This window comes from Bufo gargarizans, chromosome 4 (assembly GCF_014858855.1).
Source record: "Bufo gargarizans isolate SCDJY-AF-19 chromosome 4, ASM1485885v1, whole genome shotgun sequence".
Taxonomy (NCBI): Eukaryota; Metazoa; Chordata; class Amphibia; order Anura; family Bufonidae; genus Bufo; species Bufo gargarizans.
Genome location: NC_058083.1, coordinates 28,144,403 through 28,171,622, shown reverse-complemented (window position 1 = coordinate 28,171,622; position 27,220 = coordinate 28,144,403). Strand labels below are relative to the sequence as shown.

Here is a 27,220-nt window from a genome sequence, read left to right as displayed (position 1 = left end):
AGTGCATTAGGGCCAGACGGCTGCGTTCAGGGCCGCTCGTGAGCCCCTTCAAACGGAGCTCACGAGCGGACACCTGAACGCAGGTGTGAAAGGAGCCTAAAGAAGAGCATGTTTTGGGTGGAAAAAGCCAGACTTTGTTTACCACCAAAACCAGACGGACTGGCCTTGTGACTGTCTGGTTTAGCTCTGTTATGTCTGGAAAAACTGCTGTGTCATTGAGTATTCACAAAGCTCTAATGTAAGTCTAAGAGAGACGGGAGTTGTAACTTTGCATCTGTTTCTGCTGAGTTACTCCACTCCATTCCTCCCACTAGACGTTTCCAGTCTAGTTAAAAATGGTATATAAGGAGAGTCAGAGCCCCCTAGTGTGCTGTAGTTAGGGAACAGTGCATGGAGGGAGAAGACTCTGCCAGACTACTGAGTGACCAGATGAAGACGCTGAGATGGCAAGACCTGCCCTGTGACCAAGGAACCACCCGTACTACTAAGCTACAGATCGTAGGCCTCCAGCCTTTGACCAGGGTACCAGCCTTCTGATAAAGGGATAGCTAGCTCAGACCTTGCCTCAGCATCAAACCCTTCTTCTGCCAGGGAGGAAACTGGAGAAGCCAGCCCAATGCCTCGCCTGTATTGTTTATACCTGAATTCCCCCAGTAATAATGCACACTGGGTTACTGCAGACCCTGACTCTATGGACGTATTTCCCATATGGGTGCACCACGCCTTACCATCCCTTCCAGAGAGCAGCAACACTTGATAACAGCTCGATGGTGTCCAGGGGACCCAGCGTAGTTTTGGGGTCACCCCAAACCCGGCCACTGCACCTACGCACTCCTTTTCCTGCACTGGGCATTTGACTCAATGAAGCTACAGCACATGTCCCGAGTGCCTCTGGTCTGCATAGACTTCACAGTGCTCAGCACATGCGATGTAGCTTCACTGAGAGAGATGCCCAGCAGAGGGAAGGGAGTGCAGAAGCGCAGGGACAAGGTGACCAGGGGGGTAGAGTTTAAAGATGATCAAAATGTCATAGAGTAAAGAGTGGACTGGAAGGTACTGGGCACAAGTGAAGAAGTGGGTTTGGGCTCTTACAGGAGGCGGTCTTGGGCTCATGGAAAAGTTGAGCGAACCCCACTGGGCACTTTGAGGCTCATTAGCATAAAGTAAAAACTTTATTTTCAGGCATTTAGCTACATGGATTACCTGCACAAAGGTATAATTTGAATGATGCTTGGCTTTAGTTATATGCAGCCAAAGTAGCTGACAGGTTTCTTGTAAACATATTGGTTCCCATGTAATCTGATTGGAGAGGGGAAGCGTGGAGATGGCTTCCAACTTTAACATTTTTTACTACAATTTTCTTCTGGCTCTGCTCACCCAGGCAGCATAAAAGCACTGACAGTCAAAGTCTACTGTTATCCCAGACATCCAGAATATTGTAATATCTCATCACCATCACTTCTACTACTACTACTACCACTACTACTACTACTACTACTACTACTACTACTACTACTACCACTGTTCTGTTGTTTAAATGGACTTGTCATCTCTACAGGGCCTTGCCAGCTGAGGAGGTACCAGTAGATGATGCCTCTGTCGATCTAATTACTGCATGTGCCGCTGTCCATTGGTTTGACATTGCAAAGTTTATGAAAGAGGTAAATGAAAATTTTATGTGGTGAAGATAAGTGAGTCGTTGATTTCTCTATAGCTTGTATATAAGGAAATTATAGCTTGTATATTTTTCTGCATTGTACTGTACGGCGGTAAGTCTGTCACAGAAGGACAAGCCTGGCAAATTTGGACTGTTCTGGTTTTAAAGTGGGTGGTGCTTATGAAATACTCACCCATAAGTGGGCATTACTGGGTAGGATTTGGGAGTTCCTTGGGGTGAGGGCGCAGTGGTTTTCTTAACAAAATACTCACCATCTGTTGGATTTCTGTCCTTTGACAAAAGCTAGACATGTGCAATGCCTTCATAAGATAATCTAGTATTTTTTGCTGCTGATTGGGCTAAATCATAGCAAAAAAGGCGATACTAAAGTAACTTGTGAATGCATCCTCAGTGTCTGTCAGAGCTGAAATCAAAGAAACGCTGCACTGAGGAGAGACGGGGCTAGTCCTTCTCAGTGATGATTGGTTGCTCTGCCGAGCACGCGTTATTATGGGAAGTAAGGGCTCCCTGCACGAGATGGAGTTCCTCAGCTATCATCCCTATGAGGAGGTGATCAACCACTTTCCTGTGTGCTGTAGTTACATCTTAGCCTGGGATCTCATAGCAAAATACACACGAGGTATGGCTTAGTTACTTTTTCCTTGGAGACTAAGAAGGGGCTTAGAGAAGACCCAACATGGAGCTAGAGGAATGACCATTTCCATTCAACATTACTATGCATGGCCTAGCCTATGAACATATTGGATGTAAGGCCTTAAAGCTCCCGCTATTAGATAAAATTCAGCTTTTTGGGTTGGTTCCACAAGTGTTGCGTATCGAATGCCCAATATGTGCTTGAACCAGACCTTAGATGGTATAAAAATGGCATCCAGTTTGATGATAGGGAGCTATTTATGCATTTCCTAACACCAATAGTATGTGAGTTGGAAGTCCAGTAATAGTATGGGTAGGTATTCGTCAGATTTGTGAAAAAAAAATTACAGCTGTGGAGACTATACATATCCCAGGGCTCATGTCCAGCTCTTCAGTAGCTACAAATGCAGATAAAATTTTTTGAAATATTCTTTGGAACCAAGCAGCACAGCACAGGCAGGATGTAACAGAGGCCAGACCACAACAGGCCTAGAAACCTTCAGAAGTCTGCCGGCAGCCATGACAATTACTCGGCAACCCGCAACATTGTGCCAGTCTAAGGACAGACGGTGCTTTCTGGCTAAATGCTCAGATAAAATGGTCACTATTTAAGGCGGCATCTGAGGAGTAAAACTGTTGGGATCAGAGTTATCTCTGATCCCAGCAGTGAGAGCCAGTTTATAGTACAGCTGGCACCCACAAGCGATGCCATGGACCCGTTCCTGAGCCTGTGCTATAACTCTGACATGCTGTTAAGACAGAGAACATTAACTCTCTGTGTTCTGTGCCATAATAGTATGTTGCAGAGTGCAAAGGGCAGTAGATGCCAGTTCTGTGTTTGTAAAATTGCAGTAAATTTATTGTATTTAATTGGATCTGTCAGAAGGAAGGAAAAATAAGACTCACAACGGATTCTTTCTGTGTTGAAGCTGTAAGGCCTGTATGGTCCCATCAGAATTGGCTTATGATTTGGTAGCCAAAAGCAGGAGTCGGTATACAAAACACAGAAGACATGCAAATATGCTCCACAGACAGGATCTGTTTTTTGTGGGTTATGGTTCTGACGGATCAGAGGAAGGGCAAATTAATCAGTGACGTCAACACAAACTTACTGCTGACACCCTCTCCACTCTGTCGGGGAGAAATACTTGTATAAGCATTTAATAAAATTTAATTTATTTGGTCAGTTTTGGCCCCGCGACTGCCCAAATAAGTCATGTGTGTGATTTTGAAAAATTTGCTCCTCTCTAGTCAACACCCTTGTACTCCTCTCCCTTTTCCTACATCTTCTGGGGTACCGGCTACAGATTCCTCTTAGAGATTTTTGAAGATTTGGCGTGATGCCAAGGTCTGCATCAACAAAGCGGTGACCCGCATTAAAACTAATGCAGACAAGAGAAGAAAAAAAAAACCCTCAGTTCTCATATGGAGATGAGGTATGGCTCTCCTCCAAAAACATCCGCTTAAGGGTTCCCAGTTTAAAGTTTGCTCCTAGGTTCCTTGGACCCTTTAAAGTATTAAGGAGGATCAACAAAGTGACATATAAGTTACGGCTGCGTATTCCCAATGCCTTCCAGTAGTCCTTAATCGCTTCTCCACGACTCCTTCTACTCCAACTCTGGTATCTGAAGATTCTGACGAGACATTTGAGGTCAAAGACATCCTGGATGTCTAGAAGCGTGGCAATAAGACCTACTATCTGGTGGACTGGAAGGGCTTTGGTCCTGAGGAGAGGTCTTGGGAGCCGGAGGAGAACATTCTTGCTCCGGACTTGGACTCAAGAAGAGGGGGCGGGTAAGGGTGGGGGAACTGTAACAGCGACTGCTGTGCGCAGCTGTTCCCCCTGCTTATCCCCGCGGTCCCGGGCGCAGTGCTCAGCTGTGATCTGTGGCCAGAGCTTCCCCTTCACCGCTGCATCTCTGGGTTCTGTTTGTGTAGATATTATGGTTTTGAGTAACCGCTCCACTGTTTCATTTCACTCCTGACCACAGCATGCTTGCTGCTGGCTTTTTGCAGCACTTCCTTTTAAAGGGGTATTCCCATCTTCACTTTTCATACATGCCTTTTGTTGTGCGCGACGTCCACTTCCTGGATTCAACTGGGCTTGAGTGACGTCTTATCCCGGCCGGGCCGCTCTTGCGCAGAAGACTGACTTTTTTCTCCCAGCCGGGCCGCGCAATGTCCTGAACGTGCACGCCGCCGCGCATGCGCCATGTTGACTTATTCCTGTGTAGTACAGAGCCAGCGTGCACGTTCGCGGCTCTGTACTATACTGGCCAGGAATGAAGTCATCATGGCACATGCGCGGCGGCGTGTGCGTTCAGGACATTGCGCCGGCCGGGAGAAAATCTTCAGTCTTCTGTGCAAGAGCAGCCCGGCGGGATTCGACAGGAGAGGTGGCCGTAACCAGGGGAGACGAGAGACCACAATCGGGTAAGAGGGGACTTATTTTCTCAAAAAGGGTGGGAATTGGGTAATTAAATGTATTTACAAAAATGATCACTGTCAAATCATTAACAGATTTAACGGTGATCATTGTGATGGGATACCCCTTTAACCACCTTAAGACCGCCTAACGCACGGATGCGTCCTGGAGGCGGTCGATTCATTCCTCCTTGACGCATCCGTGCGTCATCTCGCGAGAGGCGAGATTTCCTGTGAACGCGCGCACACAGGCGCGCGCGTTCACAGGATCGGCCAGTAAGCGAGTGGATCTACAGCCTGCCAGCGGCGATCGTTCGCTGGCAGGCTGTAGATGCGATTTTTTTATTTTTTTTTAAACCCCTAACAGGTATATTAGACGCTGTTTTGATAACAGCGTCTAATATACCTGCTACCTGGTCCTCTGGTGGTCCCTTTTGCTTGGATCGACCACCAGAGGACACAGGTAGCTCTGTAAAGTAGCACCAAACACCATTACACTACACCCCCCCTGTCACTTATTAACCCCTTATGAACCCCTGATCACCCCATATAGACCCCCCTGTCATTGATCACCCCCCTGTAAGGCTCCTTTCAGATGTCCGTATGTGTTTTACGGATCCACGCATCCATGGATCGGATCCGCAAAACACATACGGACGTCTGAATGGAGCCTTACAGGGGGGTGATCAATGACAGGGGGGTGATCACCCATATAGACTCCCTGATCACCCCCCTGTCATTGATCACCCCCCCTGTAAGGCTCCATTCAGACGTCCGTATGTGTTTTACGGATCCACGCATCCATGGATCGGATCCGCAAAACACATACGGACGTCTGAATGGAGCCTTACAGGGGGGTGATCACCCCATATAGACTCCCTGATCACCCCCCTGTCATTGATCACCCCCCTGTAAGGCTCCATTCAGACATTTTTTTGGCACAAGTTAGCGGAAATGGATTTTTTATTTTTGTTTTTTGTTTTTTCTTAGAAAGTCTCATATTCCACTAACTTGTGTCAAAAAATTAAATCTCACATGAACTCACCATACCCCTTACGGAATCCAAATGCATAAATTTTTTTAGACATTTATATTCCAGACTTCTTCTCACGCTTTACTGCCAGGGCAGTATAAATACCCCACATGTGACCCCATTTCAGAAAGAAGACACCCCAAGGCATTCGGTGAGGGGCATATTGAGTCCATGAAAGATAAAAAAATTTGTCCCAAGTTAGCGGAAAGGGAGACTTTGTGAGAAAAAACTAAAAAAATCAATTTCCGCTAACTTGTGCCAAAAAAAATAAAAATTCTATGAACTCGCCATGCCCCTCATTGAATACCTTGGGGTGTCTTCTTTCCAAAATGGGGTCACATGTGGGGTATTTATACGGCCCTGGCTTTTTAGGGGGCCTAAAGCGTGAGAAGAAGTCTGGGATCCAAATGTCTAAAAATGCCCTCCTAAAAGGAATTTGGGCCCCTTTGCGCATCTAGGCTGCAAAAAAGTGTCACACATGTGGTATCACCGTACTCAGGAGAAGTTGGGCAATGTGTTTTGGGGTGATATTTTACATATACCCATGCTGGGTGAGATAAATATCTTGGTCAAATGCCAACTTTGTATAAAAAAATTGAAAAAGTTGTCTTTTGCCAAGATATTTATCTCACCCAGCATGGGTATATGTAAAATGACACCCCAAAACACATTCCCCAACTTCTCCTGAGTACGGCGATACCGCATGTGTGATACTTTTTTGCAGCCTAGATGGGCAAAGGGGCCCACATTCCAAAGAGCACCTTTCGGATTTCACCAGCCATTTTTTTCAGATTTTGACTTCAAACTACTTTGCATGCATTTTGGCCCCTAAAATGCCAGGGCAGTATAACTACCCCACAAGTCACCCCATTTTGGAAAGAAGACACCCCAAGGTATTTCATGATGGGCATAGTGAGTTCATGGAAGTTTTTATTTTTTGTCACAAGTTAGTGGAATATGAGACTTTGTAAGGAAAAAAAAAATAAAGAAATTCATCATTTTCCGTTAACTTGTGACAAAAAATAAAAAGTTCTATGAACTCACTATGCCCATCAGCGAATACCTTAGGGTGTCTACTCTCCGAAATGGGGTTATTTGTGGGGTTTTTCTACTGTCTGGGCATTGTAGAACCTCAGGAAACATGACAGGTGCTCAGAAAGTCAGAGCTGCTTCAAAAAGCGGAAATTCAAATTTTTGTACCATAGTTTGTAAACGCTATAACTTTTACCCAAACCATTTTTTTTTATCAAAGACATGTAGAACAATAAATTTAGAGAAAAATTTATATATAGATGTCGTTTTTTTTAGAAAAATGTTACAACTGAAAGTGAAAAATTTCATTTGTTTGCAAAAATTTCGTTAAATTTCAATTTAATAACAAAAAAAGTAAAAATGTCAGCAGCAATGAAATACCACCAAATGAAAGCTCTATTAGTGAGAAGAAAAGGAGGTAAAATTCATTTGGGTGGTAAGTTGCATGACCGAGCGATAAACGGTGAAAGTAGTGTAGTGCAGAAGTGTAAAGTGGCCTGGTCATTAAGGGTGTTTCAGCTAGGGGGGCTGAAGTGGTTAAGGGCAGGCGCGCATCACTTCCTTGGTTTTATGGGTTTGGTCATGTGACCTTGCTGACCAATCCCAGCCCTCATGCACATATATAAATGGCTCAGCCCCCTTCCCTGATGCCTCAGTGTCATGGTCCTTGTGTTTGCTAAAGTTCTTGATACTCACGTGTGTTCCTGACTTGTACTTTGTTCCTGGATTCTGCTAACCATCTGATCCCTGCCTGCTTGCCTTGACTCTCCTGTTTATGATCTGGATTGCCTGACCTGTATTTGTGCCGCCTGCCCTGACCTTTTGCCTGTCGGACTACGCCCCTGCCTCATCCTTTGGTCCTGCACTGTTGCTCCTGGTGATGACCCTGCCCGACTACGTTCGTACTTCTGGTACCTACTTGGGTACCTCCTAGACCAGCTGCCACTGACTCAGGGATTTCTCTGCAGTAGCGACTGGCAACTACCCTAATGGCTCAAGTCTATCCTCACCATCTGAAGCTGTAGTGAAAACCAGGTAGTTGCTTAGACACGCCCCTCCAGAATATAACCAGTCAGTGGCACAGTGGGTTCACACCCGCTGGTTTGTGACAGTCACCAGTAAAGACCCTTTTCCCTCAGGACTCTGCATCCTCAGCCAAAATGAGTTGTTAAGATGAAAGTGCTGGTATCCAAGCCATTAGCCCAGTTCTCTACAAGCCATTGGCCAAACATTCTTTGGGTCAGATGTTATGTGACAATGAAAGAAGCATTACTTATCTGTATATTCTACTCTAGGCCAGGGGGTGCAGTGGTCATTTGGGTATATGGGCATGTCACTGCTGCAACCAAGTAACTGGTGGGGAGGGACAGAGCTGAGGAACTGGAATGGTGGGGGAATAAATGGGTAAGCAATGCTTCTTGTATTTATTTATTTTTATTACATTTCCCCCCTCCCCCCACCTGCAATTCTTTTTCCCGTGTGAACAACTCCTAAATTCTGATCGTAGTATACATTTGCATCCAGGAAGTGTTTAATTTATGATTTTATGATGTACAGTGTTGTACAATCTGCATGTCAGTTGTTGATACTTTTGTAACTGACTACATCAAGAACCTTTCTTTTTTTCACCCTGATTAAAAAAATATAAATACAGTAGGGTGCTGTGTAAAATGTAAACAGAATGCGATAATTAGAAAATTTCATAGACCCCTATTTTATTCAGAATAGATGGTACACATATCAAATGCTGAAAGCGAGACATTTTACCATTTGAAGACAACATTTAACTCATTTAAAACTTGGTGGAAGCAATGTATGTATCTCAAGGAAAGTTGGAACGGGGCAAGAAAAGATTGGAAAGATAAGTAGTACTAATAAGAAACAGCTGGAGGAGCAATTAACTACTAAGTCACATGACTGGGTATAAACCGCGCATAAGGCTACTTTCACACTGGCGTTTTGGCTTTCCGTTTGTGAGATCCGTTCAGGGCTCTTACAAGCGGTCCAAAACTGATCAGTTTTGCCCTAATGCATTCTGAATGGAAAAGGATCCGCTCAAAATGCCTCCGTTCAGTCTCAATTCCACTTTGGAGGCGGACATCAAAACGCTGCTTGCAGCGTTTTGGTGTCAGTCTGACGAAACTGAGCCAAACGGATCCGTTCTGACACACAATGTAAGTCAATGGGGACGGATCCGTTTTCTATGACACAATCTGGCACATGTGAAAGATAATACAAACGGATCCGTTCTGAGCGGATGCAGACGTTTGTATTATCTGAATGGATCCGTCTGTGCAGATCCAGGACTGATCCGCACCAAATGCGAGTGTGAAAGTAGCCTTAGAGAGGCAGAGTCCCTCAGAAGCAAAGATGGGCAAAATGCGAAAAGCTGCATTTAAAAATTGTGAAACCATTTCGGAAAAATTGGCCGTATTTTTCAAAAACATAATTTACATTTATTATTACCTATTACAATATATATATCACGTACCATATAATATGTATACCCTATAGCACAATAAAATATACTTAAAACAATATATAATCGCAGTCCCTCTTTGATATTATAGTGCAGAGCTCTCGCACTATTTCTGAAAAAAATGCAGCAAGCGGCAGTGGAGAAAAAAGTGATGCAAAGTCCTTGTTATCGCGTTCTTACCTGCTTTACAATCTTTCCGTGGCCACTTTTTCAAGCGCAATAACTATGATCATTAAATGATTATATTGTCTCTATTTCGTATATTCCAACCGTAGTATTGCCCAGTGATTGAGCAGAGTATGCCGTTGACCGCTTGTTACTCGATACGGGGTGTGCACTGTTCCTCAGGTAATTTTACCAACTACTGTACAGTCGTGGCCAAAAGTTTTGAGAATTACATAAATATTGGAAATTGGAAAAGTTGCTGCTTAAGTTTTTATAATAGCAATTTGCATATACTCCAGAATGCTATGAAGAATGATCAGATGAATTGCATAGTCCTTCTTTGCCATGAAAATTAACTTAATCCCCCAAAAAAAGGACCTGCTGAGATCATTTCAGTAATCGTCTTGTTAACTCAGGTGAGAATGATCTCCAGCCTTGTGCTCGTCAACATTATGTCAGGCTGATTGGGTTAAAATGGCAGACTTGACCTGTTAAAAGGAGGGTGATGCTTGAAATCATTGTTCTTCCATTGTTAACCATGGTGACCTGCAAAGAAACGCGTGCAGCCATCATTGTGTTGCATAAAAATTGCTTCACAGGCAATGATATTGTGGCTACTAAGATTGCACCTCAATCAACAATTTATAGGATCATCAAGAACTTCAAGGAAAGAGGTTCAATTCTTGTTAAGAAGTCTTCAGGACGTCCAAGAAAGTCCAGCAAGCGCCAGGATCGTCTCCTAAAGAGGAGTCAGCTGCAGGATCGGAGTGCCACCAGTGCAGAGCTTGCTCAGGAATGGCAGCAGGCAGGTGTGAGCGCATCTGCGCGGGTGGACAAACAAAGACCCACTAATTCTGACAAACTCCAAGAAGTGATTATGAAAGAATGGGTTGCTATCAGTCAGGAATTGGCCCAGAAGTTGATTGAGAGCACGCCCAGTCGGATTGCAGAGGTCCTGGAAAAGAAGGGCCAACACTGCAAATACTGACTCTTTGCATAAATGTCATGTAATTGTGGATAAAAGCCTTTGAAACGTATGAAGTGCGTGTAATTATATTTCACTACATCACAGAAACAACTGAAACAAAGATCTAAAAGCAGTTTAGCAGCAAACTTTGTGAAAACTAATATTTATGTCATTTTCAAAACTTTTGGCCACGACTGTACACCCAACTTATATAGTAGATCGAGCAGTCACAAAGCAAGACAAAATTAGCAGAGTATATATTTTTTTTTAACTGCTTACTGGATCCTTCGATGAGTTTAATACTGGTTAATACATACATTGAGTGCCTTTTATCTTTCCTGCAAACCGCACAGGTTTCTTCCTCAGTGGTAAAAGATATGGTAAGAATGAGGCACATCAGATACGTCTCCTATATAGGGGTCATGTGACCTATAATCCACGGACCAGACCTAGGTAGGCACTCCAGTGCTGATAGAACCTGGACCGGACAATACTTTACTTTTCATCTCAGATTTAGTTCAGACATTGCGATCCTGCATTTGGACTATATTACATGCCTTTTCTTCTGATTTCCATTATTAATCTATATTGTCTGTCCTACATATTCCATATGCCATTCCCAGGCGAAAAACTCCTATTATAACCCACGTAGCTAATTAGCTCTCATATAATCCACCCCCTTATTACTAGGAACTGGTTTACATCCTGCGGTTTTACTTCCATACTAGACATATAAACTTTGATCGTTTGATCTCTATATTTAGGTCCAAAAACTGTATTAAATGACTGCATATACTAGACGTAAATTTCAAATTCATAGGACGTCGGTACATTGATGACGTGATTTTTGATTTGGCAAGGCAACCAGGAGGAATTGACTGACTTTATATAAGACATAAAGAGGAATCAATTGAATTTGAAATTTACGTCTAGTATATGCAGTCATTTAATACAGTTTTTGGACCTAAATATAGAGATCAAAGTTTTATATTTAGCACCTATCAGAAACGGGTAGCGAAAAATAGTTTTATACTAAATACTAGTTGCCATTTACCTCTCTGGTTATTAAAATGTACCATTTTTTTTGTCTATTTCGTCGACTCAAAAGAAATTGTACACAGGAGGAACAATTTGAAAAAGAAGCAGAATCCATGAAGGTTCAACTCTTAGAGAATAAATCCCCCTTACCTCTTGTAGAGGACTCGTTGAATAAAGTAAGAAAATTAAAAAAGACTGCTATTCTTTCAAATGGCGGAAAGACCAAGAAAAGAAATAGAACATTTATGAAAAATTAATATTACCCTTTAATACCAAATATAAAAGATATTGAATATCATAAATAAATAAACATTGGCATTTAGCCAAAGAGGATAAAATATTGGCGACGATTCTTCCAAATAAACCACCAATTGTATTCACTAGAGTCCCAAATTTGGGGTTACAAATAGCCCCCACTGTAAGGAACCAAAAATAACTATTACCACACCTTGTGAAAACTTGAAAGGTTCCTATAGGTGTGGTGTATGCAGTAATTGCAAAATAACGACGTTTGGTAGGAAAACAACTACGGTAGTATCTAGGGTCAACACGTTTAAGTGGGAAAAGAGACCTTAACATGTAATAGTGAGGCAGAGATCTACATTGTGGCGTGCCCATGCGCTAAACAGTATATGGGACGCACGGGAAGACTATTAAAAAAACAGAATTTCAGAACATATAAATATTAAGAAGGGATAGGAGAAGCGCACTCTATCCCAACATTTTAATTTACATCATGCCAGGATTCCAACAGGTTTAAAATATGCGGCAATACAATCAGTAAAGAGAGATTGGAGAGGTGGTGATTTTATCTCTAAAATGTCAAGATATGAATCAAGAATGATATATTAATTTGGATCGTTGGCACCTTTTGGTCTCAATTCTGTAATGGAGATTTTTGGTTTTCTGGAATAGGGTTGGTGGTAGATTTACACGTCAGGTCGCTGCCAGGCTGTTGTATCAGCGCAGCGACATGCCCTGCATCCTCCCACCAGCCCTAGAAACGCCAAGAATCACCTGGAGTTGTAGTTTTATATATTTTTATTCTTTATTTTTTTTTGCGTCATTTTTATTTTATTTTCTTTTAGTTGTAGGTGATTTTTTTTTATTGTTTTGTTTTTTTTATGGGAATTTCTTTGATGTTCCTGCGGTCTAAATCATGTCTAGTATGGAAGTAAAACCGCAGGATGTAAACCAGTTCCAAGTAATAAGGTGGTGGATTATATGAGAGCTAATTAGCTACGTGGGTTATAATAGGAGTTTTTCGCCTGGGAATAGTATATGGAATATGTATGACAAACAATATAGATTAATAATGGAAATCGGAAGAAAATGCATGTAATATAGTCCAAATGCAGGATCGCAATGTCTGAACTAAATCTGAGATGAAAAGTAAAGTATTGTCCGGTCCAGGTTTTATCCATCAGCACTGGAGTGCCGCAGTCTGGTCCGCGGATTATAGGTCACATGACCCCTATATAGGAGACGTATCTGATGTGCCTCATTCTTACCATATCTTTCACCACTGAGGAAGAAACCTGTGCGGTTTTGAAACGCGTTTGTGAGTTGAAAGCACAACAGCACGGACAGAGTGTGAACCTTTACATGAAGATTGATACTTCGCAATTAAGAAGCAAAGCCAGCGTTACAAAGCGCACCATGTATGTATTAGCCAGTATTGAACTCATCGAAGGATCCGGTAAGCAGTTAAAAAAATATATACTCTGCTAATTTTGTCTCGCTTTGTGACTGCTCGATCTACTATATAAGTTGGGTGTAGTTGGTAAAATTACCTGAGGAACAGTGCACACCCCGTATCAAGTAACAAGCGGTCAACTGCATACTCTGCTCAATCATTGGGCAATACTACGTTTGGAATATACGAAATAGAGACGATATGATCATTTAATGATCATCATTATTGTGCTTAAAAAAGTGGCCACTGAAAGATTGTAAAGCAAGTAAGAACGCGATAACAAGGACTTTGCATCACTCTTGTGTGCTGTATTTTTTCAGAAATAGTGCGAGAGCTCCGCACTATAATTTGAAAGAGGGATTGGTATTATATATTTTTAAGTATATTTTAATGTGTTATAGGGTATACATATTATATGGTACGTGATATACAGTACAGACCAAAAGTTTGGACACACCTTCTCATTCAAAGAATTTTCTTTATTTTCATGACTATGAAAATTGTAGATTCACACTGAAGGCAACAAAACTATGAATTAACACATGTGGAATTGTATACAGAACAAAAAAGTGTGAAACAACTGAAAATATGTTATATTCTAGGTTCTTCAAAGTAGCCACCTTTTGCTTTGATTACTGCTTTGCACACTCTTGGCATTCTCTTGATGAGCTTCAAGAGGTAGTCACCTAAAATGGTCTTCCAACAGTCTTGAAGGAGTTCCCAGAGATGCTTAGCACTTGTTGGCCCTTTTGCCTTCACTCTGCGGTCCAGCTCACCCCAAACCATCTTGATTGGGTTCAGGTCCGGTGACTGTGGAGGCCAGGTCATCTGGCGCAGCACCCCATCACTCTCCTTCATGGTCAAATAGCCCTTACACAGCCTGGAGGTGTGTTTGGAGTCATTGTCCTATTAAAAAATAAATGATGGTCCAACTAAACGCAAACTGGATGGAATAGCATGCCGCTGCAAGATGCTGTGGTAGCCATGCTGGTTCAGTATACCTTCAATTTTGAATAAATCCCCAACAGTGTCTTCAGCAAAGCACCCCCACACCATCACACCTCCTCCTCCATGCTTCACAGTGGGAACCAGGCATGTAGAGTCCATCCGTTCACCTTTTCTGCATCGCACAAAGACACGGTGGTTGGAACCAAAGATCTCAAATTTGGACTCATCAGACCAAAGCACAGATTTCCACTGGTCTAATGTCCATTCCTTGTGTTCTTTAGCCCAAACAAGTCTCTTATGCTTGTTGCCTGTCCTTAGCAGTGGTTTCCTAGCAGATATTCTACCATGAAGGCCTGATTCACACAGTCTCCTCTTAACAGTTGTTCTAGAGATGTGTCTGCTGCTAGAACTCTGTGTGGCATTGACCTGGTCTCTAATCTGAGCTGCTGTTAACCTTCGATTTCTGAGGCTGGTGACTCGGATGAACTTACCCTCCGCAGCAGAGGTGACTCTTGGTCTTCCTTTCCTGGGGCGGTCCGCATGTCAGCCAGTTTCTTTGTAGCGCTTGATGGTTTTTGTGACTGCACTTGGGGACACTTTCAAAGTTTTCCCAATTTTTCGGACTGACTGACCTTCATTTCTTAAAGTAATGATGGCCACTCATTTTTCTTTACTTAGCTGCTTTTTTCTTGCCATAATACAAATTCTAACAGTCTATTCAGTAGGACTATCAGCTGTGTATCCATCTGACTTCTCCACAATGCAACTGATGGTCCCAACCTCATTTATAAGGTAAGAAATCCCACTTATTAAACCTGACAGGGCACACCTGTGAAGTGAAGACCATTTCAGGTGACTACCTCTTGAAGCTCATCAAGAGAATGTCAAGAGTGTGCAAAGCAGTAATCATAGCAAAAGGTGGCTACTTTGAAGAACCTAGAATATGACATATTTTCAGTTGTTTCACACTTTTTTGTTATGTATATATTTCCACATGTGTTAATTCATAGTTTTGATGCCTTCAGTGTGAATCTACAATTTTCATAGTCATGAAAATAAAGAAAACTCTTTGAATGAGAAGGTGTGTCCAAACTTTTGGTCTGTACTGTATATTGTAATAGGTAATAATAAATGTAATTATATGTTTTTGAAAAACGGCACTTATTAATTTTATTGAGCAGCTAGGAGTTATAGCAGGCTGAGTTATCTCAGTGAGCTTCCCCTGTTGACATTTTTGCAATTTCAGAAAAAAATTTCAACATAAAAACGTGAAGACTTTGTATATCCCACCATCTACAGTACATAATATCATCAAAATATTCTGAGAATCTGGATAAATCCACGTGGCAAGGGAGAAGACCCACGGTTAGTATTAAATGCTCGTGATTTAGGTGCCACTGCAATAAAAAAAGGCATGATTCTGTACTGAAAATCACTACGTGGGCTCAGGAACACTCGCAGAAATCGCTACGTGGGCTCAGGAACACTCGCAGAAATCGCTACGTGGGCTCAGGAACACTCGCAGAAATCGCTACGTGGGCTCAGGAACACTCGCAGAAATCGCTACGTGGGCTCAGGAACACTCGCAGAAATCGCTACGTGGGCTCAGGAACACTCGCAGAAATCGCTACGTGGGCTCAGGAACACTCGCAGAAATCGCTACGTGGGCTCAGGAACACTCGCAGAAATCGCTACGTGGGCTCAGGAACACTCGCAGAAATCGCTACGTGGGCTCAGGAACACTCGCAGAAATCGCTGCATGGACATTGCAGAAATCATTGTCTGCGAACACAGTTTGCCATGCAATCCACAAATGCAAGTTAAAGCTGTATCATGCAAAGAAGCCATATGTCAACACCATCTAGAAATGCTGCCGTCTTCTCTGCGCCAAAGCTCATTTAAAATGGAAAATGCTTCTGTGGTCAGATGAATCAAAGTTTGAAATTACTGGATGCAGTGTTCTGCAGACTCAAGTGGAGAGGGACGGTCCAGCTTGCAATCAGCACACAGGTCAAACTCCTACATATCTTACAGGCAGGGACATGGCTATAGAGGGTGCAGAGGTAGCAGTTGCTACTAGGCCCAGGAGCCTGAGGGGGCCCAAAGACCCTTGTGCCACATAAGAAGACACCAGTATTATAGAAAGTACTTGTTGGTTAAGTTACACCTCTCTGGCTTTACGGAAGGGGTTAGGTCAAGAATTTGGCATGGGGGGAGGGATGCCGTTTCAAATTTTTGCCTCAGCCAGCATGAATGTGCTCCCCTGCCCCTAGCCACAAAGCACTGAGGAAAGGGAGGCCCAAGCTGAACTCTTGCACCTGGGCCCATGAGCCTTTAGCTACGCCCCTGCTTACAGGGACAACATCTCTTACAGGGAAGGCCTTGCATATTTTAGCGAGACAATGCTTAACCACATACTGTATCCATCACAACAGCATGGCTACGCCAAAGAAGAGTCCAAGTGCTGAACTGGCCGCCTGCAGTCCAGACCCTTCACCAATAGAAAACGCCTTCTAAAATGAAAAATCCAGCAAAGACCCAGAACTGTTGAGCAGCTAGAATCCTACTTCAGACAAGAATGGGACAATGTTCCTCTCCCTAAACTCCAGCAATTGGGTCTTCTCACTTCTCAGACGTTTACATTGGGAGATGCTACACAATGGTAGACATGGCCCTCTCCTAATGTTTTTGAGATGAGTTGCTATGAATATGTTCTAAATGAGTTTATTCTTACCATAAAATAATAGAAGGCCTCACTTTTATATTTTACACAGCACCCCAACTTTTTGGGAATTGGAGTTGTATATGAGTTGCCAAAAGGCACAACATCCAGAAGGTGCCACCTGCCCACCCACATATAAAGGCAAATCTTTCCTTTTGTGACATTATTTACACTAGCAGGAAGCCATGATAGTATTAATTTGGGTCACACATTTACTAACTCATACTGTATGTTAATGATCTAGGTGGACCGGATTCTGAAGCCTCATGGATGCCTTGCTTTCTATACTTACCTACCGCATGTGGAAGTTCACTACAAAGACCGATCAGAGCAAATGTGTAAGGTGATGTCTGAGGTCAGTATTAAAGAAAGTTCAATGCGTTTCAATATCTTTTCTTCCAATATAAGTCCTCATGCACACGGCCACGTTATGTATTTGTAATGCCGTTTCCATGCATTTGAATTTTTTTTTATTTTTTTTGTCTTTATGGATTTATGCAGAAAATATGACAAGAAAAAATAATGGAGCTTTCTTTTTTTTCCCCAGAAGCTTTGTTTTTAGGCCTCATGCACACGACCGTAGTTATGGACCCATTCACTTCAATGGGGCTGCAAAAGATGCGGACAGCACTCCGTGTGCTGTCCGCATCCGTTGCTCCGTTCCGAGGCCCCGCAAAAAAAAATATAGCATGTCCTATTCTTATCCGTTTTGCGGGCAACAATAGGCATGTCTACAATGGGCCTTGTGTTTTGCAGACCGCAAAGAAACGGCACGGTGGTGTGCGTGAGGCCTTAGGGTTATGTTTGCATGGAGTTTTTGTGGTGCCAAAAAACCACACCGAAAACAAATGCAGATCTTTCCCATTGATCTAAATCAGAAATCTGCATGTGCTTTCATACTGTGCTTTTCTTCTCACTTCCGGTTTTAAAAATTGCAATGTGGAAAAAAGAGGTGACCTGTCCAGGATGAAAAACTGCATCAACAATGTGTCAAAACCCACATTTTTGAAAAAAATGCATCTAAAGTCCATGCAGACTCCTGAAGCAGATTAACCATTTTTTTCAGCCTATAAAAAGCTCTGTGTGAACATACCCTTAGGGTAGAATAGTCTGCATCCCAGAATTTCTATATACTGGCATATAGTAAAGGAATATTGCACAACAAAATAACAGCTTGAATAGTGATGACAGAACAGGAATAATGCACATCGAAATATCGCCATGCTCATAGCAACCTCACAGGAGAAAGAAAGACAGACATAATGATACGGTTTTTAATTTTCCATTGGACTTGACTCGTCTGTAGGTAATTCATGGGTGATCTGGAAGGGTGTATCTCAAAAGAAGATAGTTTAGTAAAACAGGGCAGTGTTTCTACATAATGGATCTGATTTTGTTCTCGACTGATTGTAATTAGTGATACAATGATTTCTGTAGAGCTGGTGCGTGCTGCTATGAATGGAGCTCTTAGTGGGCCATTGCTTGGATGGAATGCGTTCCTTTTTAGAGAGTGGCTTTGCTCTGTTGAAGGCTGCTTTGATAATCCCTTTAGGGCAGTGTTCCCCAACTTCAGTCCTTAGGGCCCACCTACCGGTCAAGATTTGGGAATATCCCACAGAATGAATACCTGAGGTAAGTCCTGATGCATACACTAATTGTATCACCTGATCAATACTAAGGAAATCCTGAAAACATGACCGGAAGGTGGGCCCTGAGGGCTGGAGTTGGGGGGGGAACACTGCTTTAGGGTATTTCTTCACGAAAAATCTATGTTCCATGATTAGGCTTTGGACAGGAAGTCAGAATCCCTGGTACAGTTAAGTCTGAGTCTCCTAAATTGTCAATAAGGGATATTGTTTTTCCATTTACAAAAGTGTGAACTTCTATAATCTAGTACAGCATAGTCAACTTAAAAAAATAAAATTAAAATTGATTTATGATTGCCCTTTTGTCGATGTATAGTAGGAGATCAAGATATTCAAGACTTTTCTCCAGTGATTTGCCACTGAATTATAGACCCCATTGATTGTCATTTAGATGGCTGGACATTTTCTCAAATGTCATTGGGCCATCCCATGTGTATATTAGTTATCAGGGTGTACATTTTCCCTTTCCCTGCAGTTGAGAGAAAGGTTACATGATGTTTTTTTCAGGTTAGTGATCATCTGACCAAATATCGGCATCAGAAAGTGAATATTGTTGAATCCGGGTACAAGGGCGTTTTTGAGGCTGTTCCTTATCCAGACAAACTAAGGTTAGTACATTATTATTTTTGTATTTTTAGAAGCTGTAGATTGCATTTAGATGATTTATCATTTGTCTTGTCACAAGACCATTTGTTGAATTCAAACTGATTTGCTCTGAATCACAAGTTACAAATAAAATCCAAAAAGAATTTAGCAGATTAAATGGGGTTATCAAGGAATACTTTATTTTTTTATTTTTTATTTTTTTAATTCTCCACCTCTACCCAGCAGGACCTGTGAAGAGAAGTGTTCTTAACGGCTTCTCGCTGCTCTGTGGCTCCCGGCCTCTTTTTACTGGACTTTCAGTCCCCACCTGTAAACATCCTGAACAGACAGGGTCACCTGTTCCTCTGCAACCAATGACAGGCCTCAGAGGTCCCAAGCTGAACGTCACTGCTGGGTCACGTGCCACTAGGGGACACATCATTGCTGTGGCCAGTCATTGCCGTGCCATGGGGAGCAGTTAAGTAAATTCCCTTCACAGGTCCCACTGGTTATGTGTGGGGGGTAGGGAGGGGTATTAAAAAAAATAATAATAATCCTGGACATCCCCTATAGACATGCGGATTTTGCCCAGATACTGTCATGTTTTTTCTGTAGAACGTTTGTTATGTGATACAGAATGATGTGGACTGTAATCCCTGAAATCCACTAGAGAATAACGTTTTTGTTTCATTCCAAAGTGCTGAGCGACTGCTAGATTCACTATGGAAAAGATGCTAAAGAAGTTTTCAAAACTTTTATACTGATCGTGGGGGCTGACCCCCAGGATTCGTGAAGGCACCAGCGCTTGCAGTAGCGCCACCGCCTTCTCTCAGCTCACATACATTGTACTGCGGCCGTGCTTGATATCAACCACCTCTCTCTGTCTGTTAGATAACAGGGAATTAAATATTTTTCGCAGAACTCCAAAAGTAACCCCCATTAAATTGTAACCTTTAATTGATTCCTTAAAAGAATAAATCGCCAGATACCAATAAAAGCCACTCAGAATTTAAAGGTTGAATCGCGAATAACGAGCAGTTATTGAGTCAGGGTATACATTAAATACATGGAGCTCAGACGCCTCTGAAGCAACCAGCCCGTCGTTATTCGTGATTCAACTGTATCTGGTTAACACTCCTGATTTGACTTGAGAAGTGGGATCATAACAGTGTATATCCAGGTTCATTAATATCCTTCTCTGCCCCTTTAATGTCCCCGGACTACCCCTGCCTGAAAGAGGAGGAATGCACATGGCTTCTGGTGATGCTCTCTTCCTCCTGGGCTATAGTATGAAGTGTAATAATCCAATGTTTTCCTCCATGGAGCAATCATAGCTGGAGTCATGCGTGCTGGTTCCTGCGTTCCAGCGTGGAAAGCATTCCACATCCTGGACCGTAATATTTCCCCTCTACTCCTAGATTATGTGCTTAAAAATAACTATAAACTAAGAGGGATCAAGGTACAAATGTAAGACCCTTGTAAGTCAGATATTTGTTGTGCATTCCACATCCACAAAAGAGGCTGAAGAGGGGCCTAGGTGTGGAAGAGATGAACGTACCACTTCTATTAGTGGGATAAACGAGTCCTCCAAAAGGAGGCCCAATGGATTTACAGGTCACATACTGAACTTAAAGGGAACCTGTCACTGAGATTTTGTGTATAGAGCTGAGGACATGGGTTACTAGATGGCTGCTAGCACATCCGCAATACCCAGTCCCAATAGCTCTGTGTGCTTTTATTGTGTAAAAAAAATATTTCATACATATGCAAATTAACCTGAGATGAGTCCTGTCCCTGACTCATCTCACATACAGGACTCATCTCAGGTTCATTTGCATATTTACACAATAAAAGCACACAGAGCTATGGGGACTGGATATTGCGGATGTGCTACCGGCCATCTAGCAACCCATGTCCTCAGCTCTATACACAAAATCCCGGTGAGGAAACGCATATCACTGGAAGCCATGTGCGTTCCATAGTGGAACGCATTGGATGACTGCGCATAACAGGAAACTGTGGAGGCACAAGTATGATGGATGAGGATAGGAGGAATGGAATGTGCTTCAAGCTGAGGCACAAATCAAAGGTATTGAAGAATATATGGAGTCAGGAGGTAGCTGTTTAAGGGTGTGCCTTAAACCTTTTCATCTATTTAGCAACCCCTTTTCTGGGGTCCCCTAAAAAACAGAGTTATCTAATACTGGGGAAACACATCAGGACAAGAAGCTTGATATTTATTGCAGGGATCAGCAGGGCTTGGCCACCGAGAAGTGGGATTGCCCATGTCGGGGTGCGAGCTCTGCTTTTAGGCAGGTGTACTCCAGGGGCATTAAAGGAGCTGGGAAGGATATTCCCAAATCTGTTATGATCCCACTTCTCAAGTCAAATCGGGAGTTGTTGACCGGATATACAGACAGCTGAATCATTAGTAACGACAGGCAGGATACTTCAGCAGCATCTGATCCCGATCGTAAGAGTCCGGTGTATTTATACTTCACATATTGTGGATATTCTGAGTGGGTTTTATTGGTATCTACTGATTTTATTATGTTTTGTTGTTGTGTCTAATGGGACTAAGCTGCGCCTAACCATGTGACCGATGAACGTGACATCACCTGGCCGAAGGCTACTTTCACACTACTGTTAATGTTTTCTGGTATTGAGATCCGTCATGGGGTAAAAAATGCTTCCGTTTTGTCCCTATTCATTGTCAATGGGGACAAAACGTAACTGAACACAACGTAGTGCACCAAAATGCATTCCGTTCTGTTCTCATACCGGAGAGCGAAACGCAGCATGCTGCGGTTTGCTTTTCATCCCGGGAAGTGGAGCAAGACACAATAGAAAACGGATCCGTCCCCCATTGACTTTCAGTGGAGTTCATGACGGATCCGTCTTGGCCATGTTACAGATAATACAACAGGATCTGTTCATAACGGATGCAGACGGTTGTATTGTCAGTAATGGAGCGTTTTTGCTGAACCCTGCCGGTGTGAAAGTAGCCTAAGCTGTGAGAAGGCCGCTGCGTTACTGTGAGTCTCATTGCCTTCGTAAACAGCTAGTCAACGGGGTCCTGGGTGTCAGACCCCAGCTCTATATTAGAGGTTCTGCACGATTAGTAAACCTTCTCAGATTTGTTGCATGTTTGATTGTAACATATGACTGGATGATACTGGAAAACAACTTTTATGTATTTCAGGAAGGAGAATGTGAAGGCAAAGATGACTATGCCTCTTTCACATTTACTTGGTCTTGTTCAGTCTTTTTCCATGTTCCAAAAATATCGGGAACATGAACCTGAGAAAGCGAAAGAGTACATAAAGACGACAGAGCAAAGGTAAGAAGTATGATGGATTATTTCTTTTGATATGTATTCATCTATGTTTTTATTTTATTTTTTTTAAACTGGTCGTATAAAATATGTACGGTCATAACTGAGGGTTAAGTGTCCAAGTATTGATGCCATGATTTATACACTGAGTGATGATGGCTTTATTTTTATTTTTTTCTTTATATAATTTCCCTCAAATTTACATTTTCTGTAATTTTGAGGGAAATTACATAAAAACAGCTATCCCTATAGAACTAGGGAATATGGAAATCTAAATTTGTAATTTAGAGCGGATTATGCTAATTACATCATAAAATATTATTTTCCATGATTATAGTATAATCCAGTACAGCAGATAATATTTCATAATGTTTCATCACATACAAATTCTTATCATGAGAAGATCAGCAAAGGCACAGGAGACCAGACAACTATAATGAAACCTGCCTAATGCCGGACCTGTAAAGGAAAGATTACTTGCCTACTTTTGGACGATGACTCCCTACTCTGTCTTCTCCCGGCCTACGGTGCTAGACTAGGCTCCTTCACTGAAAACATGGGGCCATTCACTGGCCACATCGGTGACCAGATCCCCTTGCCATCTTCATTCAGTTTGCCATCATCTTTCAGTCACTTTATCATTCTGCTTTTGTTGCCTGATATGTGCTTCAAATATCTTTCCTTGTGACTGTTTGGTTGTAATTCTGCTCTTTCTACTCAAGTCCTGGGGTTATCTGAGAACCAAGATAGTTAATAGATACAGTAATTAGGACTTGGGAAAAGCGAGTGCTATAGTTGAAGTTCTGCTGTCCTAGAGAAGCTAAGGTTTTGGGTAGCTGCAGTATCAAAATTGGAATTATCCGGGCCCCTCAAACTCGAATGTGAAGACCCCATTACTTCCATCAACTTCCATTTTGTGTAGCATGCCCAAGTAGGGAAATGATATAACTAGCCTGCAGCCTCGCAAACTCAGCGGGGGGAATTTATCATTCCCACCTTGCCACTTTTTTCATCATAAATATGGCAGGTTAGTTTTATTGCATGGGGAAGGCTGTTTAAACAAAACCCATAAAACTGTGGCAGAATTGCACTTCTTCCAATTCCACCCCATTTGGAAATGTTTCCAGCTTCTCACTACATTGTATGCAATAATAAATGGTGTCATTAAAAGTACAACTTGTCCTGCAAAACACAAGCCTTCATACGGCTAGCTGAACAGAAAAATAAAGAAGTTATGGCTCTGGGAAGGCGGGGAATAAAAAGTTAAAATGCAGAAATAGAAAATGGCTGGGTCCTGAAGGGGTTAAATACTGTATTTCCGTGACCAAGACTTTTAAAGGTCTTTCTTTCGCTCTTTCATACTTTTCTTTCGTACTTTCTTTTGCAATTTTTTTTTCCTTCCTGTAGAGAATGCTATAGAAAAATGGCAAGAAAATGCTTTGATTAAAAAATAAATAAAAATAAATGCCAGAGGAGCAGAAAACACGAAGAAACTGTCTAAAAATGGCACAGCAAGAGTGTTTATGGGGTGTTTTATTATTTCCTGTTGGCCAGCATGTAACATCTGGTCTTCGGGTTTTGGATCTACAAAAAGAAGAATGTAAAAAAATAAAGTACAACGTATCTTCAAAAAGGCTTAATGGAATTTACCACGCCTTTGCGTCAGAATTCTGGCTTCAAAAATACACAAAATAAGGGCTATGCAACTTTTAAGGTTCACGTGCTCAAACATTTTGTGACTTTTTACATTCTTGCACCATTCACTCCAGTTTTGAAAAGTAAATTGGATCTGGTTAGCCACATAAAAGGGCATCTGTCAGCAGTTTTGTACCTTATGATACCGGCTGACCTGTTACATGTGTGCTTGGCAGCTGAAGACATTTGTGTTGGTCCCATGTTCCTATGTGCCCACATGGCTGAGATATTTTTTTTAAATTATATGTAAATGAGCCTCTAGGTGCAACGGGCGCATGGTCATTACATCTAGAGGCTCTGCTTTCTCTGCAAATGCCGCACCCTCTGCATTTTGATGCATATGAACATGGGACCAACGCAGATGGCTTCAGCTGCCAAGCGCACATGTAACAGGTCAGCCTAGTACAGATCTGCTGAAAGATGCCCTTTTTAATGAGTTTTTACTCTGGGTTTATCACTGAGACTTTTTAAAAAGTCTCAAAAAAGCCACAGAATTCCTCCCACAGAGTGAAACCACCCAAATTGAGTCAACTTTTTATGTTAAAAGGGTTATCCCATGATTTAATGTAAAAAGTGAAAATCAGACATCATATAGTACAGGACAATCTCTTTCTAGCCAAACTAGAACCAGCCCTGCACCTCACATGGATCCAGAGATCTCTAAATTAATATCAAGCTGACAGCTCAAGGGGAGTGTCTCTTCGGCCGCAGCTAAGGGGGCGTGTCCATTCTGCTGGAGCTCTCTCCCTATCACAGCTCAGGAGGCGTGTCCATGCTCTCCCTATCACAGCTCAGGAGGTGTGTCCATGCTCTCCCTGTCACAGCTCAGGAGGCAGTTGAAGGATGAAATTGAGCATGTGCGGACATCTCAGTGAGCAGGACAAAGAAATGAGAGGGAAAAAAAACAGCAGGTGGCGCTATACAGATACATTCTATTGAACAGCTCAGTGGCTATACAAAACTTTTAATTATGTGCAATTACAAAAGTATTAAGATCCAGGTGCTGGTTTGAAAACTGTATATGATATTTTCCGTGGGGCAACCCCTTTAAGTAAATCTCTGGTACAGTCACTAGAACTGAAGCAATGACATACTGTACAATTTGCCCATCCCATTCCCAGTCTTGTCTTATACGAATTAAAGGATTTCCACTTTTTATGGAAAGTCATGGATGTAAAATATCATTATGTTTAGAATATATTTTCTTAAAGGGAACCTGTCATCACCTTTATGCTGCCCATACTAACTGCAGAATAAAGTAGAGACAAGTAAGTTGATTTCAGCGGTCGGTCATTTATAAGTTAAAAGTAAGTGGTTGCCGAGAACCAACATCACAAACATTACAGACTGGGCCTGGAAAAGAGTCACGACCACCTGAGAAGAGTCCTGGTTATTCATGAATTCCTGCTCTCCCTGCTGATGACTGACTGTCTTCTACCCAGTTTTCTCCCTTCCTCTCTAGGAGAGAACTGCCAATCAGCAGGTGGGCGGAAGAGCAGGAGATTATGACTAACCAGGACTCTTCTCAGGTAGATTTGACTCTTTTCAAGGCCTGGGCTGCAATGATTATGATGCTGGTTCTCGGCAACCACTTACTTTTAGCTGATGTGTGACACACCGCTGAAATCGGCATTTCTGTCACTACTTTATACTGCCCTCAGTACGGTCGGCATAAAGTTGACGACAGGTTCCCTTTAAACCTTGTGCCTTTCTTTCTTTTTAAGGTTCCTTGAGATTATGGGAGTGTCCTCCAGTGAAACGGAAGTCGATGTCTGGTTCACCTTTGTTATGGTGCTGGCTTCTAAGCCAAAGTAACTACAATATCAACAAAAAAAAATGCTCTATCCCATTTTACATTGCTGACAGATTAATCTAATAGTATTCAGTGAAATAAACCATATAATTTTAGTTTGTGAAATGACTGGTCGCTGTGTTTTTCTTATTCTTGTACTGTACTATTCACCATAAAATACACATAGACTATTTGTAGTGCTACAAGATTGAAGGGGGGTTTAAAGGGGTTGTCCCGGATAGTTATATTGATAGTCTATCCATAGGATAGGCCACCACTATCAAATCTGGGGTCCAACACCCCAGTTTGCTGACAATCGACTATTCCACAGTAGCTCCTGTGCCGGAACTACAGCCTTGTCCACTGTGTAATGGATGGAGCGGAGTACTGCAGCGCTTCTCCCATTAAAGTGAACGGGAACGGCACTACATGCAGTAACCAGCTCCGACTTCTACATGAAGGACAGAGCTGTGCAGGAGCTATCCAGAAGATAGATGATCAGTTAAGTCTTGAAAAAAAAACCTTTAACAGACTTGTAATCTGTCTCTCTTTCTTTTGTATGACAAGGGGCCTTAGGACCTTTACACCTAGTCAATATGCTATAAAGTCCATAAGACAAAATGTGTGCGTCACCTCTACAGACTGTCGTTCTCGCACTTCCCGTACAGGTAGGTCTATGGCAAAGCAGCAACGAGCAGGAAGATAGAAGGGAAACGGCAAGTGAATACTGCGCGTGCCTTCCCTTCATACAGCTGATCGTCGGGGGTGCCGGGTGTCGAACCCCTGCCGATCTGATATTGGTGGTCTCTACTGAGGACATGTCATCAATATTAATTGTCCGGAGAACCCCTTTAATCTTCAATAATGCTGCTTTCAGTACACAGTGTGTACCGTGCCTGCCTAGAGATTGTAACAGAGCAATAATGTTAAACCTTTCTCCTCAGCCAGGTGTCACATAACATTGCATAAATCTCTGTTTGCATTATATATCAATATGTAAAGCTACAGTACTCAGCTATCGGCCTAATTGCATAAGCCAAATCGCTCTCACAGACAGAACTCTTCCACAGTATTAATCCTGGTACTGATGGTGTACTGGCGGACATCATCATAGTTACATTGTGCATTTTTGCATTCTGAAAAAGTGCTAAAAATTTGATTACAAGAGTTCCATTTGCCAGAAACTGTTGCACTTGATCTGACATATTTTCCTGAATCATAGTTACTTCTTATAATAGTGGACCCTGTCCAATTGCACATTTGAAAACATGTTGAAAATTTCACGTCACAATGGCAGATAGATGTTGTAGAGGTGGACTCTGTTCAACTTTGTATTTTTTTTATTTATTTTTT

At 42.3% G+C, this 27,220-nt stretch overlaps 1 protein-coding gene across 2 annotated transcripts in view; it reads left to right on the top strand.

The window, feature by feature from the left end:
- The window catches only part of LOC122934889 (putative methyltransferase DDB_G0268948), an 82,798-nt gene extending 56,805 nt beyond the window's left edge, over positions 1 to 25,993 (top strand). For both annotated transcript variants that reach the window (XM_044290543.1, XM_044290544.1), the window contains exons 4-8: positions 1,559 to 1,661; positions 17,060 to 17,170; positions 18,969 to 19,069; positions 22,249 to 22,386; positions 25,800 to 25,993. In XM_044290543.1, the coding sequence (XP_044146478.1) occupies positions 1,559 to 1,661; positions 17,060 to 17,170; positions 18,969 to 19,069; positions 22,249 to 22,386; positions 25,800 to 25,890 (544 nt within the window). In that variant the 3' untranslated portion in view covers positions 25,891 to 25,993. The remainder of the gene's footprint in view (positions 1 to 1,558; positions 1,662 to 17,059; positions 17,171 to 18,968; positions 19,070 to 22,248; positions 22,387 to 25,799) is intronic.
- Positions 25,994 to 27,220: the final 1,227 nt, after the last annotated feature.